The 15,182-nt window shown below is 33.2% G+C and overlaps 2 protein-coding genes across 2 annotated transcripts; one reads left to right on the top strand and one right to left on the bottom strand.

The window, feature by feature from the left end:
- Positions 1 to 256: 256 nt before the first annotated feature.
- On the top strand, positions 257 to 9,121 carry LOTGIDRAFT_102496 (hypothetical protein; the record flags this gene model as incomplete). Its single annotated transcript, XM_009045557.1, has 13 exons — positions 257 to 308; positions 727 to 835; positions 2,921 to 3,041; positions 3,406 to 3,453; positions 3,651 to 3,722; positions 3,956 to 4,026; positions 4,726 to 4,765; positions 5,182 to 5,288; positions 6,094 to 6,234; positions 6,945 to 7,060; positions 8,017 to 8,183; positions 8,417 to 8,509; positions 8,888 to 9,121. Coding segments are annotated over 13 exons (1,371 nt in total), but the record flags the coding sequence as incomplete, so codon positions are not given.
- Positions 9,122 to 12,470: 3,349 nt separating this feature from the next.
- Positions 12,471 to 12,854, bottom strand: LOTGIDRAFT_102212 (hypothetical protein; the record flags this gene model as incomplete). The annotated part of the gene is made up of 1 exon (XM_009045556.1): positions 12,471 to 12,854. A coding segment is annotated over one exon (384 nt), but the record flags the coding sequence as incomplete, so codon positions are not given.
- Between the last annotated feature and the right edge of the window lie 2,328 nt (positions 12,855 to 15,182).

Genomic DNA, 15,182 nt, shown 5'->3' with positions numbered 1-15,182 from the left:
TCACAAGATGTCTGGTGACATAGCTAAGGTATTCATTTTTAGAGCTATGCGTTCAAACTGTACAAATAAGACAGTGAATATGAGTTTTTACTTATTCGTATTAGAGGTAGGAGACAATCAGGGTTGTTTTAGAGTAGTGATCAGAACTACATTGGTAAATAAAATAATCTATAGTATGTACTGTGTGTACTTTTATAAGGGATATGTGTTTCTACCCCAATAATTCCTAATATTTCATTTCCAGACTATTATATCTGATGTGATGGTGAGTTGGGTAGAAATTCTGTATATGTCGTTAATTGCTTTAGGTTAGTAACTGTACATTGTTGATAAACCGATAGTTCCATGGGAAAGGGCTTGAGAACGCGATAGAAGACACAGATTTTGTCATTTCCCTTGGATTTATGCATAAATGTATACAAGATCTTAAACAATTGCGAATACGGGCAAGAATTCAACAATCATACTGAAAATATTTCTATATTATCAAGTATAAAAAGTGGCCTGTGAAATTAAAATTATAACGTTTGTCAGAATGTTGTTGCGTTTTATTAACATGATTTTGGTGGTTTCTTATCTGAGCATGATTCCATAAATACCGAGATGTTGAATAAGTATGAATCTAAGAACCATACACTAAATTTGTACAGAGAACTAGCCCATGATAGACCGTAAATTTATTGGGATAGTGGACATATCATGCTTGGCAACCGCTTGTTATTACAGCTACTGCTATATTGATGATTGTAATGTTGAAGTTATTTACTGGCGTTGTTGTGTGGATGATAGTAATTTTCATGTCTATCCTGGTAACAGGCGCCGCTGGCTTTTGTTGGTAAGTTTATTTGGTAATCAATATTGATCCTTCATTCTTATAACATAGGAAATCAAGACGTCCAATATATTAGATACCTTTAAATAGTCTTGTGTGCTTATATCAACTAATTCCTGCTAGTGCTCACAGAAATAAACCAGTGGTATGGATTGCTTTGTCGTTTAAAGAATTCAATTTGGATCAATGCATGGTTACTGGTTGAATTTTTTTATACGCCCACATGTAAGATGGGCGTATATTGTAATCACCCCGTCGGTCCGTCCATCCGTTCACATTTGGCTCGTGCTCACTCTACAGGCTACCGTTCTTTATGGATTCTTTTGATTTTTATTTTGTATGTCAATGTTGTTATGAAAATGATCCCTATTGATTTTCGTGATTATCGGATAATTTTTCACCGAAATATCGTGTCTGACTTGACGTTTTTCTCTATTAGCTATATTGTGCAACTCGTGCTCACTCTACAGGCTACAATTTTTTACAGATTCTTTTGATTTTTATTTTGTGTGACAATGTCATTATGAAGATGATCCCTATTGATTTTCGTGATGATCGGATAATTTTCACCGAAATATCGTGTCTGACTTGAAGTTTTTCTCTATTAGCTATATTGTGCAACTCGTGATCACTCTACAGGCTACAATTGTTTACAGATTCTTTTGATTTTTATTTTGTATGTCAATGTCATTATGAAGATGATCCCTATCGATTTTCGCGATGATCGGATAATTTTTCACCGAAATATCGTGTCTGACTTGACGTTTCACTCTATTAGCTATATTGTGCAACCCTGTGCTCAATCAACAGGCGACAATTTTTTACAGATTCTTTTGATTTTTATACGCCCACGTAAAATGTGGGGCGTATATTGCCGTCACCCGTGTCCGTCGGTCCGCCCGTCCGCCCACAATTGCTTGTTAACACTCTACACGTCACAATTCTTTAAGGATTTTGACGAAACTTGCTGAAATTGTTTATTATCACCCAAGGATGAACCCTATTGAAAAGCAATAAAATCGAAAAATATTTATTATGAATTATTGCCTTTGTTCTTTAAAACGCGTTCGATTTTTAGCTCGTTAACATTTTACAAGTCACAATTCTTTACAGATTTTGTCGAAACTTGCTGAAATTGTTTATTATCACCCAAGGATGAACCCTATTGAAAATCAATAAAATCGAAAAATATTTAATATGAATTATTGCCCTTGTTCTTTAAAACGCGTTCGATTTTTAGCTCGTTAACACTCTACAAGTCACAATTCTTTACTGATTTTGACAAAACTTGCTGAAATTGTTTATTATCACCCAAGGATGAACCTATAGAAAATCAATAAAATCGAAAAATATTTAATATGAATTATTGCCCTTGTTATTGAAAATGCGTTCAATTTGTAGCACAATTATTGATGGATTTTGACGAAACTTGGTGTGAGTGTATGTAATCACCCAAGGATGAACCCTATCGAAAATCAGAAAAAATCGAAAAATATTAAGTATGAGTTATTGCCCTTGTTCTTAAAAATGTGTTCAAGGTTTGTCTGTAAACACTCTAAAAGGTCCAATTCTTGGCAGATTTTGATGAAACTTGGTGTTATTATTTAGTATCGCCTCAAAAAGTTCAAAAGAAGTGTATGTCTGAAGGTTGAATATATCATACTGGTAATTGTTACTGTACTGCTAAATATTTATGTTCAAAATCAAAGCTGCCAGTGGGCGTATATTACCTTGCCTGGCAAGCTATCGTTTTAGGTTCAAAACGCATTTTTCTTGTACATGATCGATTTTGGCTTCTATTAAGCCAGTTATTGCGTGTAATCTCGTTTTACAAGACTTTCTGATTGAAACTAAATAATATTAAGGCATGTTATGAAGCATGTATATACCTTTTTTAGAATTTATTTAATCTGATTTAATGCTGACTTATTCAAAGATTCCCCAGCATTCTATTGAGTAGCTCTATTTCTTTTATCATTGTTGTTTGAACTGATAAATGGATCTCTATATTTATGAACATGTAAATGAACCAAAAACGTAAAACGACATTCATTTACATTTATACGATGGACTGTTGTTTGTATGTAGGTATAAATGGTATTTATCTGATAAGCTGTATAAATCAACAGATCCAACTTATCAGACTCCAGAACAAGCAGATGTTGTTCGAACATGGTTGATTTATTCTTTAGTAGCTTCAGGAGTGGCAGTAGGTTTTTTTTCTACTTTACCCTTTTTTGGTATATTTGGCCGGCGGTTAATGACTTAGTTATAGTTTGAATTAGGAAATTGATAGATTTTGGTCGTACCTCTTTAAGTCAAATATCCATGAACCCTGTGACACTATGATCAGCATCACTTCAACAGCAACCAATCCCTTCTTCACGCTCTAACTCTGTATACAGTAGATATGAAACAGCAAGTCGGAAGTCGAATATTTCCGTGGTTCAAGTGCGATATTGTGGTTGGTGTTATTGGCACGATAAGTTCCCTTCTTCGTGATATCCTTCAAATAAGACTAGAGTTTTGAGGGTTTTCGTCTACTGTTTTAACGATATTAATTTTGTTTATAGGTTGTAGTTTTACTAGTGTTACTAGTTATGAGAAAAAGAATCAAATTAGTAAGTTAGTTAGAGAGAATTGATCATGCGAAATATCAGTAAGAAGTTTTTCGGTAGAAGTACGAACGACCTTGTCCATCAGTTATCTGTCTCTTTTCCACATCTTTCTGGATAGACAAATGCACATACATTAAATACTTGAGAATAATTAACCACCCTCTCAAATTGGACAAATTAACAAAATGTTTCTGTTTTAGGTAGTTCGGCTATTTAAAGAAGCTGGTAGTGCAATTGGTAGAATGCCACTTCTTCTAATACAACCAGTTTGGGTAATTTCATTTAATCAATCTAATCATAAAGTAAACATTAAAATCTATTGAAACATCGAAAGATCCTAGACGTTTCTAGAAGGCTGTTGTTAAATGATTGTGATCCGTAAATACTGCGACAGATCCATCTGGCGACATACCCTGAATCACCAGCGTTCAACATATGATTGTGTAAAACGAATTAAATCTGCCTTTCTTATCTGCAATTTTGATCTAGTATTTTATAATTTCAGACATTGATGATATTAATAGCAGCTCTAGGAGTCTTGCTAGCTTTAACCTTTTATTTGGAATCTTCTAGTGAGTGATCTATTGATGCATTCTTACACCCTACAAAATATTTTTGTCGCCACTTCGTCCAAAACCGTTTTAAGGGAAAACAGTAGTTATTTAATTATTTCTACCTTATAATATAGAATAATCCTAGTTGATTCATACGTAACTTGGTGAAAACATCTTAACGCTGAATTGATTCTTAATAATAAACTTCCGATTAACAGAAAATCATTATAAACTATTTATTTTTCAGAAATCCCAGTGGTAAAATCATCAGGTTATGTAAAATATGAACTAGAAGACATGATGAGGGTAAATATTTTTTCAGTTTTGACGGCCGTCATTTTAATGGAACATTGGAATGCCAAAATGATGGGATTGAAAACGGATTTTTGTGCGTTTTGCCATTTACATCATTATGTTGCAGCACATCATACCGAAATATGGTAACTTATTTAAGAAATGCTACAAATCATGTATCTGAAATGGGGAAATAATGGAAACATTCGATTGAAAAACTTTCTCCAGAATCTCTTTGCTCCCACTGTGTTGACTCATACGAAACTACGTGGTTCTTTCATGGAAATAATTCACACGAACGTAGTTCATAACCATTTTGAATCCCTTTTTTGACTTAATAAGTCGAATTTTTAAAAAAGGCTGTAATATTTTAAAGGTTTGGAAATGGCTTTGGTTGTGTTTTGAAGGCTTAGTTGAAATATTAAAGCCTTTATCAAAATAAGTCGAGGAAGAGATTCAAAATGGTTGTGAACTACGTTCGTGTGTTTTATATCCATTTAAGAACCATACGTAGTTTTATATGTGTGTTGACCATGCATGCATAAAGGGATTTTGGTTGATAACTGTCGAAGGCAATAATGAGATCCAGATACATTATCATGATATTATGGGGGAAGGAAAAAAATTAAGAATAGGATATGTACAAATCCGGTTTTAAACCAGCCGAAAGGTTTGCTAACAAACCTCCAATTATTGAACATGAAAGAATTTACGGAACAAATATTAGCACATCACTGTAGTCCTTTGTAATAAAAAGATGAAAGCCTATCTCTTCATGTCCTCCAGTTAAAAAAAAGCTTTATCAATCCATTAACATAGTACACAATATAACGTTATTAATTTTCAACTTTCAACTTGGTTAATGATATTATCGTTGTTTCAGTATTTACGCTGGTATCATCTGTTTGGTGTATTATGGATATCAGCCTTTATCGTAGCTTGTCAAGATTTGGTCATAGCAGGAGCAGTAGCTGTCTGGTATTTTTCAAGGTATTTAAGTAATTCCAAAACAGTCATTGAACTGAAACCGTTCACTTTTTATGTTTGTGCATATTTCAAATATCAGAAATTCACACCGGAAGTGATATAGCTGCCAACATGATGATGGAACAGAAGTTATTCCATGGCATTTTTAGCTAGATAAATCACCGAGCATTACATATACTTTGTTTATTTAAATATCAAACTGTCTTCCCTTCTTTCCTGAAAATTTCGACCAAAAAAATAGTCCTCCATAAAAACAAACTTCGATATGATGCTGAAATCATTTTTCCCATGTCTTGGTACCTATAGTTCACAGTAATTATCCCGAGGCTAGTGGCCATTAATCTTTGACTGCGTATCCCAGTTCCCTTGCAGGTAATTTGAACCATTCACTTTTTGAAACATATTAAAATCGGTTGGGAGTGTCTAGCTGACCTCGCCTGCTTTGGGGTTGAATGATTATTAAACCCCAACGTCTGCGCATTCACACAGTCTCAAACAAGTTTAATTTATCCTTTGATGTCGGTGGTAGGGAACGTACGAACAAATGTGTCAAACTAGCGTGGCACAGGTTTCGATTCCATGAAACATTATCATGCATAAGAATTTACTAACTAATTTTTCAAAAGTCAAAAGTATTTTCACAAAGTCAAAAGTATTTTTACAAAGTCAAAAAATTCAAAAACATGTCGTATTTGATCTTAAGTATGTGTGTCCATTATTCTTTTGTATTTGTTAACAGAAACCTCTAAAGGTTAATTTCGAATATGTTGACAGAAACATCTAAAACATCTTAACATTGTTTTTGTAGAAAAAAATCAAAGCTTGGTTGGCCTATTGGAAGAGCAACATGTAATCTTATTAGATACCATATGGGTTCAGTAGCACTTGGCTCCTTTCTTATAGCCGTGGTACGCTTTGCTAGATTGATTCTCATGACGATACAACAAAGGTAAACATCAATACATAACATGGACTTTAGGCTGGGGAATAACAGACATAACTTGTCTGGTGTTTATGAAGAGCTCTAGATGGTGATATTTCGAACTTACGAGGTCTTGTAATACCTGATAATACAAGAAAATGTATTCTTTCATTATAATTTCATAGGGCTGATAAAACATCTATAGTCTTTCGGTACATTAAAGCTTGTGAAAGAAAAAAGAAAAAAAAAGGATAGATGCCAATGTTAAGACAAATTCCATTGCTCATTGCATAACGCTACCTAGTTCCCATCAGCACATGAAGCAATAATTGGTAACAACATGAAGTGTGCAATGAGAGGAATTTTCACAGTTACAGGCGCATCAACACAAGCTCAACTACATAATTTTATGTTTGGATTGCGTTACCTACCACAACAGAAAAACTACTCCTTTCTTCTATGTGACAGTTTTCTGTGTTTGCCAATTTTATTAGATGTTTTTTGTGGTGCGGTTATTCATAACGTTCTTTTTTGAATACGTTTGTCTAAAAAACAGCAAATGCAATTGTCAAAATAAGAAGAAAGAATAAGTTACAGGCATTTTCCATTACCGTTAATGGAAAACATCCATCGTTAGATTTTATTGTCTTTATTGTCTTTTGTTAGTTTGATATGCATGAGTGAATACGCATATATTGATGATGCATGTATCCAATTTTAAAATATTTATTTTAAAGGTTGAAAGGAGCGACCAACAAATTTGCCCAGTTTCTACTAAGAATGTTACATTGTTGCTTGGTTTGTTTTGAAAAGTTTCTACGGTTTCTCAATAGAAATGCCTACATCCAAATTGGTTAGTGTTACAAGCTATCCGAAACGACTATATGTTATGTAAAAATATCATTAAAATAAAATGTCATATAACACTTGAGACGGCTTTCTTAAAAATGAAACTAACTCACAATTCTCCGTTTTATAGTTACTCGCTATAATTGACTTCTGCTTTCAGATGGTGTTCATGCTAATGCTCAGTTCACACCAACGGCGCTTTAAAGCGGCGTACAAAGCGGTACCAAAGCGTAACAAAGCTCGACTAAAGCGCCAGGGTCGTAATAGATCGTTGGAAAGCTTTGAGCAAAGCTGGGTATTCGGCAAGAGCGCCAAAAAATGTTAAACTGTTTAAAAATTTTGGGCGCTCTGTCACGAATTGATTAAAGCGCCGAGAACGTATCAAAGCTTAACAAAGCGTAACAAAGTTCAGCAAAGCTTGACTCAAAGCGTAGGAAAGCTTAACAGAGCTTTATTCACAAAGCGGGGACCCCAGTTTTCACGGTCTGTCACCACTTGATCAAAAGCGGCATGAAATCGGCCATTTCGAAATTTTCCAATGCGTAACAGAGCTTAACAATGAATAACAGAGCTTGATAATCGTATCAGAGCGTGATTTAAAGCGTCATAACCGCATCAAAGCTTAATAAAGCTCATCAAAGCGTGATTTAAAGCGTAACAAGGCCTGATCAAAACGGGAAATAATTCGTCCCCAAAGCGTAAACAATTTGTATCAGAGCGTAACATTACTTTGCAGTTTCAATGTAAAATTTATATAGATTGATTCTTTTAGGTGGTACATCGTGCTATCCTTTTATGCAACAATAAAGCTACAGAATACTTCAGTGAGATCGCCTTGTTCATACGTTTGGATGATAATTGAAAGTTATTTTCCCCTACATAGGCCTACCTTGCTGATGGTGGTCGCTACCGACTGCTATTATACGCACTACTTATTTACATCTTTTTTTTTTATTTCAGCGATCCATGGAACTAGTTTTTGTGAGGGAGCTAGGAAAGGTTTAATTGTTATAATAAATAATGCATTACGTGTATTAGCTATTAATTCTGTTGGAACTTTCCTGTTATTTCTGAATAAAATAGGATGTGTAGCTATTGTTGTGATGGTCGGTAGTGTGATAATACAGGTAATTATAGATAAGATATGTATTATAACACAATGTTAACCTTGATGATTCTTTCTAAAGTTAACTGTCTACTGGATATATACCACTAAAGGATTTTCCGACAACTGTGATACAAGAAAAAAAACATTGTATCAGGATCCCTAACTTATTTGGAAGAATGGAGAATGTTTTCATAATGGCCGATTTAATTTATGAGAAGCCATATTTATAATCTTGTATTTGCTTTTTTTCAGTTCCATCAAGACATAACTTATACATGGGTACCATTAACCATTGGAGGAGCTATAGCTTTTCTAATTGCCCATTGTTTTATGTTGGTATATGAAGTAAGTACATACGATCAAGATCAACTTTCTGTGGGTTATTTTATGGTTGTCAGTGATAGCAATCTGTGAATAATGATAGCCGGTCAGAACTTTCATTGCTTTGCTATAGCTGGTCGGTTGATGCACGTTGCCACAACCATCATCTGGGATTTCCGATGTCATTCCATACCGCCAATATACCAACGCCACATCCTCAGATTCGGGTCGTTTTTTCACCTCACGCATTCACTTCACTTAACTTGGCATAATATTCTATGAAACATTCCTGTATCTTAATTTCATAAAATGGCGTCATTTATGTGCGCATTTACTTGATATCTAAGCACCTGAAAGGTAGTTTCCCGGGTAATTTATTATTTAAGGTTTAATTTATTTTAGATCTGTCTGGATACTATATTTATGTGCTTCTGTGAAGACTGTGAAATGAATAATGGAGGTGACAAACCATATTTTATGAGTACCAATTTACTGGTAAATATTTCCTTGTTTCGTTCAACGTGGTCGAACTGGCAATCCAATTGCAGAGTGACAAAATGGTTTCTTGGTTCGTTTGGAAGTCAATACTATCATAATTGTGGAGTGCAATTACAATCAATATGTTGGAATATGTGAGACCACAAACAGAGTCTTCGCCGGATTCATGTGGAATGAAAATAACCAAATAATAGCTGTGACCGTTATCTATATTTACAGATGTTGTTGCATTGACTAGGACGGTAATGATTAAATCAAAGGGAAGTATCATAATATAACATTATTATTGATATATACATGTACCTAATAGTATTGTTTCATTCCAGACATGTGTCAGTAATATTGAAATGAAGGCAATATCACCACCACGACAAACTGAGGTCAAATCTAGTCCCAGACCTGAAATGAGTCCAAAAGATGAAAGAAGTCCAAATGCTCAAAGGAAACAAAGATATTAAGAGATAGTATTTCGTGATAAGGTTTAAATTCATTTGAATATCTCCTTTTAAGTGATCAATCAAATTCTTAATTTGCTAAGAAAGGGTGTCTGTATTACGTCTCTGATTCAAATACATTCATTTATACCAAAAACCATCATGTCTCTCATTCCTTATTGTTATGTTTTTTTTTTTTATTAAATAAAGATTAAATGAATTAATTTTAATGTGTGAAACTGTCGCTTTGTTGTAAAACTTAATTCATCGAAATGATAAAATGAGTCCTGTAATGAATATATGTAATGTGTCATTCTGATTAATATAAGAACTGTCTACAATATTGAACAATGAACTATATTAAAAGATCTTTTAGAGCCGAAATTCAGTTCTTTTCGGTTGTCAGTTATCATAATTTTCATAAATCGTTTTTGGTATAGATATTGCGTGGTTACCTGTTCATTTTGACAGTGGATCATCTAGATAAGTGGGTGCCCCTCCCACGGAAAATTTCTTTTTAACGTATGCCATCCTACATTTTCTTCTGGGGGTAGGTGCCCTGGACGGGTGGAGCTCCGTGAACATGGTTAAACTCGTCCCTACGGTAGTTGAACCACTGCATTTTGAACGGTTGTCTGTAAATATTGAGCGGTAACCTTATTGACATAACAAGACTCATTCAGTTAAATTTGTTATCGTAGGTAAGATGCGACTTGTAAATTGAAGTCTGATTAGTATTGATCTAATTAGTATTAGACTAACTACACTATTGCTTATTTAATCATAGATTGATCAGATTAATCTTTGTGGACCTTTGAGCTCTAAATCTGAATTCTATTATTAACTTAGTGTAGTATAAGCAGGACTACTAAAATATTTCTGAGAATCCTGGTAGGACTGAACTCTGTAGTGATCGAATCTACACGGCTAATGTCAAATAAAGTAACTTTTTCATTTTGAGATTATTTGTAAAATGAGAAAAACATTTCAAGAAAGAAAAGTATTTTTGATATATATTTTTAAACAAAATAATATGAAAAAGATGACTACAAAACAAATCTATACATCCCACTGGCAGTGAGTTAAAATAAATCTTTGTTTAGCTCTATAGATAGAATTAAAATAAGAGTATGTGTTGATATTTGATATATTTTGAAATATTAATATAATATTAAACTTACTCAAGGATTGGATCAACTGGAGAATGAATTTAGAAGAAAGAAAGTGACGACCCAAGCCTTTACGATTTTTACAAGCAAAAATATGAAAGCCTGTCTGTCTGTCCAAAGAACTGTGCTCGAGTGTAGAGCAGTTGACTACAATATACGTTCACATTTTATATATATACAAAAAATTCCAGTTACTTTGTTAAATCTAGGTTAATTATTGGTATATTATTTGTACTATATTAAAAAATATAGAAACTAGTACTTAGTCAATGTCATTAGTATTCTGAGATAAACATTTATTTTATATACTAATAGAATGTCTGTATGTTTTGTTAATAATGTATAAACTTTTTTTTATATCACTGTTCGAAATTAAACTTGGACCTCATTAAAGGGATGGTAAAGACGTTTTCTAATTTTATATGCGTATTGACACCAAATTTGAACCATTCCAATTTTTGATCAGACATTTTCGATTCCACTTAAACTAAGCGTTTGATGATGTCACCAAAGGGCCTCATGTTTTAAAGCATATTTTGAAATTTGCAATTAGTGATATCATCAAACATTTATTGGAATTGCAAGAACCACAGACGTCTGATTGAAAATTGAAATGGTTCAAAAAGATGCTATGCTGTCCCCGATACACATAATTTTTAGAAAATCTCTACACCTTTAACATGAACTTTAAAAGGAAATCTTCTCTATAAATCAATAAAAGTTCAAACATTTCTATTAAAAACAGTACATGAAGAAATATAAAACAGTAGAAAACAGCATCTTTAACGCATTAAATTCAAACATCAAATAAATTTAACAATTTAATTAGTAAACAAAAATAAATTTAAAACCAGTCTGTTTCACTGTCTGACTAGTAAGATAACTTGAAATAAAACCATCATAAAATTAGTGACAGGTTTGCCATCCATTTGACCAATAGTACCATAGTCTCAAAAGGAATTTTTTAGCTAAACTAACCAATAATAGTGTTCATAGCTCACTGTCTTGAAATCAATGTGTGTCAAGAACAATCTGCGTTACAAAAATTAAACAGATGGCTCGTCTTTTCTTGAGGCTCTTTCATATATAGGAAAGACATATAGAAATATAGAAAAATCATGAAAATAAACTAGCTGAAAAGTTTTCGCTAATATCTTCATGATCAAACAATGGTGAAGATTGCACTGAACTTTTTTTCTTTTTCATTTTTCCCCTACGAAATAATTGTTCATAATCATCATCTGATTGTTGTAATAATTTATCCACAGTTTTAGAAACACTGAGCTTAACTCTTGATCTTTTCTTCCATTTTTTGGAATCACTGAAACAGTCCACCTCCTCATCTTGAAGAGTAGAATGATCCAAAAGATCTGATTTATTGTCTATTTGAGAAGAAGCTGTTGATTCTGAACATGAGGTCAAGTCATCCCAGTCAACAAACAGATCATCAGTTGATCGTTTCTTTCGTATTAATTTTGCTGAAGTTGTACTTTTAACTGGAGATTTCTTGTTAGATATTTTTGAACTAACTTGATCCTCTGTAAAGAAATCATCCAGAATGGATTTATAGTTTGATTCGTCACTTTTAGACTGGATATTTCCATTTTTAACTATTTTCATGCATATACTTTTATCCACAGCACCTGATATTTTTTCAGCACTTTGATTTGAGACATTTGTCATTTGAACCGATTTCACACTTTCATACTTAGCTTCCCTCACAGCTTCAACATTTTCTATCATTTCATTTAATAGATTTTGTGTATTTTCACCAATATTGGATCGAGATGAGACTTCACAATTGAGATTCACAGATATTTTATGTGACATCTTGGAAAAGTTCCCTTTTGGAATGACAACCATATTATCATACATGATACCTTCATCACCTAGCCATCTTGGACGAATTATACAAGAAGATATTTCAGTTGGTCCAATCATATTGGTTGATTCTTCAGTTGGTCCAATCATATTGGTTGATTCTTCAGTTGGTCCAATCATATTAGTTGATTCTTCAATTGGTCCAATCATATTGGTTGATTCTTCAGTTGGTCCAATCATATTGGTTGATTCTTCAGTTGATCCAATCATATTGGTTGATTCTTTAGTTGGTCCAATCATATTGGTTGATTCTTCAGTTGGTCCAATCATATTGATTGATTCTTCGGTTGCAGTTGATCCTTTGATACTTTCTGATCGGAGATATAAAGATCTTGTACATAACGCATCTATGGTTTTTCTTGAACGATTATTACATCTTAGGTTCATAAGCTTTCCTTGAAGCTCACGTCTTTTGGCTAATGGAGATGGTTTTCGACCTACTTCCAAACTACTTTCTGTAGATTCTGTAGAGTTCTGTCTTTTTCTGAGATTTATACTAGAAGGACTCTCAGAATCTGAAAAACTTTGATTTAAAAATGAGACTCCTTTAGCTTCTTTTCTCCTTGTAGTTTTACTAATTGGTGTTTTGATGAGTTTCTCTGAAATTGAAATAAGAATTTATTTAGAAGCAATTAGAATTACCCTTATCACTTTTCAGAATTGATAGCTGACATTCAGTTACTCTGTGTGTTCTTTAAAATGATAACCTTAGAATAGACATAGTAAGTCTTTAACTTGGTCAACAAATACATATATTCATCAGGTGCCATGACTTAAGAATAAAATCTCTATATAACATGATTTATCAATTAAATAATTATTGAAATACGCTTCTAAACATGTTTCAAAATTATAAGACAGAATCTGTTATATAGTTGTGACGCAAGGTAGGTCCGCTGATGAATTGACTTATTTAACCAAGTTCAAAAATTCTAATTTGTTGTCATGCCAAGAGGTAGTATACCTTAAACAAACATTTTAATCCTTCCCCTATGACAAAAAGTATGTTACCTATATATTCTCTAAGATAAATACTGTTCTATTATCAGTGACAACTCTAACTCAAAAGCATAATTTGGGGGAAAATTAATTTAAAAAATTTGACCAAATTCATGTCTGAAAAGAATACCTTTTTTAGCAGATACAGTAAGCTGTGTATCAATAGGTATAATAGCAAGAGAACTGTTTATGATGTTTGCTAGTTGAGGATGTAACTTGATATAGAAAGCTTTCAGTAATTCTAATCTGTCCTCAGAATTCATCTCTACTATTTCCTCTGCCAGTTTGATTAATTCCTTCTCTTTAAATTCTGCCAACTTTTCAAATTCTTTACTGAAACAATAGAACAAGATACACCCACTTTCCTGGTAAATTTTAAGTGTATCAAGTATCTATAGTAGTCAAAATTTTGACGCTTTTTTGCTAAGTCAAAAGACCAAGATCTTATCAATATAAATGATCACACCAAATTTCATTAAAATCAGATAAGAACTGTAGTCTCTATCATGTTCACAAGCCAATTGTGGACGGACGGACTGACGTGCGTGTGGGTGTATAAAAAGAGATATAACCACAGAAAAAAAAAATAGTTTGAGATCGGTCTTCTACTTACTGGAAGATCTTCTGGCAATAGTCAGTAACTTGTCCTCCTTCTTCCAATACAATAATTCCTAATCTGACAATATGCTGATAAATGTTTGATCAAATAGCTCCCTTTTATGTAACAAAATGTGTTTATCTTTTCAAATAAACATTTTGTAATCCCTCAACCTCCAGACTTGTATATTTTTGTCTACAATTGGAAACCGGTAACTTACTGTCTAATTGCTGAAGGTGTTTGGCCTATTAATATACGAGTTGATTCATGTTTGATTATTTTAGGTGTATTATGGACTTTAGTCTCACCAGGCTTTCTACCACCTTTTTTCTTTGAGGGTAATATTTCTTCATCACTGGAGGACTGTAGAACATTAAAGACAATAATAAGTCATGTATCACGGAACTAATCACCAATGGTAACAAAGCCTTATCTAACAGAGAATATGTTTGCTAATTGATGAAAAATTTTACGTATAAATTGTGCCACCTAATTGACAAGAACAACAAGTCTTTAATGACAAGATAAAGATACTTCATGTCTTACCTCAGAAAGTGGATCACATTGTATGGCAGGGATTTGTGAATTCTGATGAAGTTCATAAACTTCCTGCAATGCACATCTGGTCATGTGATCTTCAGCACGACTGGCACCAATAACCTTTACATTTTTATGAACATGCAGAACACTACACTGACCTGGAAACAAAACCAAGAAATGTAAGACAAAATCCTTTTAAAAAGAGTTATTGCTAAATGCAACTCAGTGAAAATCTCACCGGACAAGTTTCTGTATTTCCCATAAACAGGGTTGCTTGTGACAAGAGAAAAGTTGTCATCAAAGACTTTGGAAAGGCTTGAACAGCTAACTCTGATTTCTATGTCATTCTATTCATTACAATGTACAAACTTACCCAAAACATCACCAACAGAACTAAAGGATTCTGTTACAGGTTCATCAATATTACTTGATCTTTTTCTTAATTTACTCCTAGGCTGGGTTTTTCTTTGTTTCTCATAGGGTTTACTAGGTCCTGGCTTATTCCTATCATATTTACTTCGATCAGCTGAGGATTTAGATTTGTTCACAGAAGCCTTTCTATTCAATTTCTGTTCATG

The sequence above is a fragment of the Lottia gigantea genome, assembly GCF_000327385.1.
Source record: "Lottia gigantea unplaced genomic scaffold LOTGIsca_1, whole genome shotgun sequence".
NCBI lineage: Eukaryota > Metazoa > Mollusca > Gastropoda > Lottiidae > Lottia > Lottia gigantea.
The sequence above is the reverse complement of the archived record's forward strand: the minus strand, read 5'-3'. Positions and strand labels throughout refer to the sequence as shown.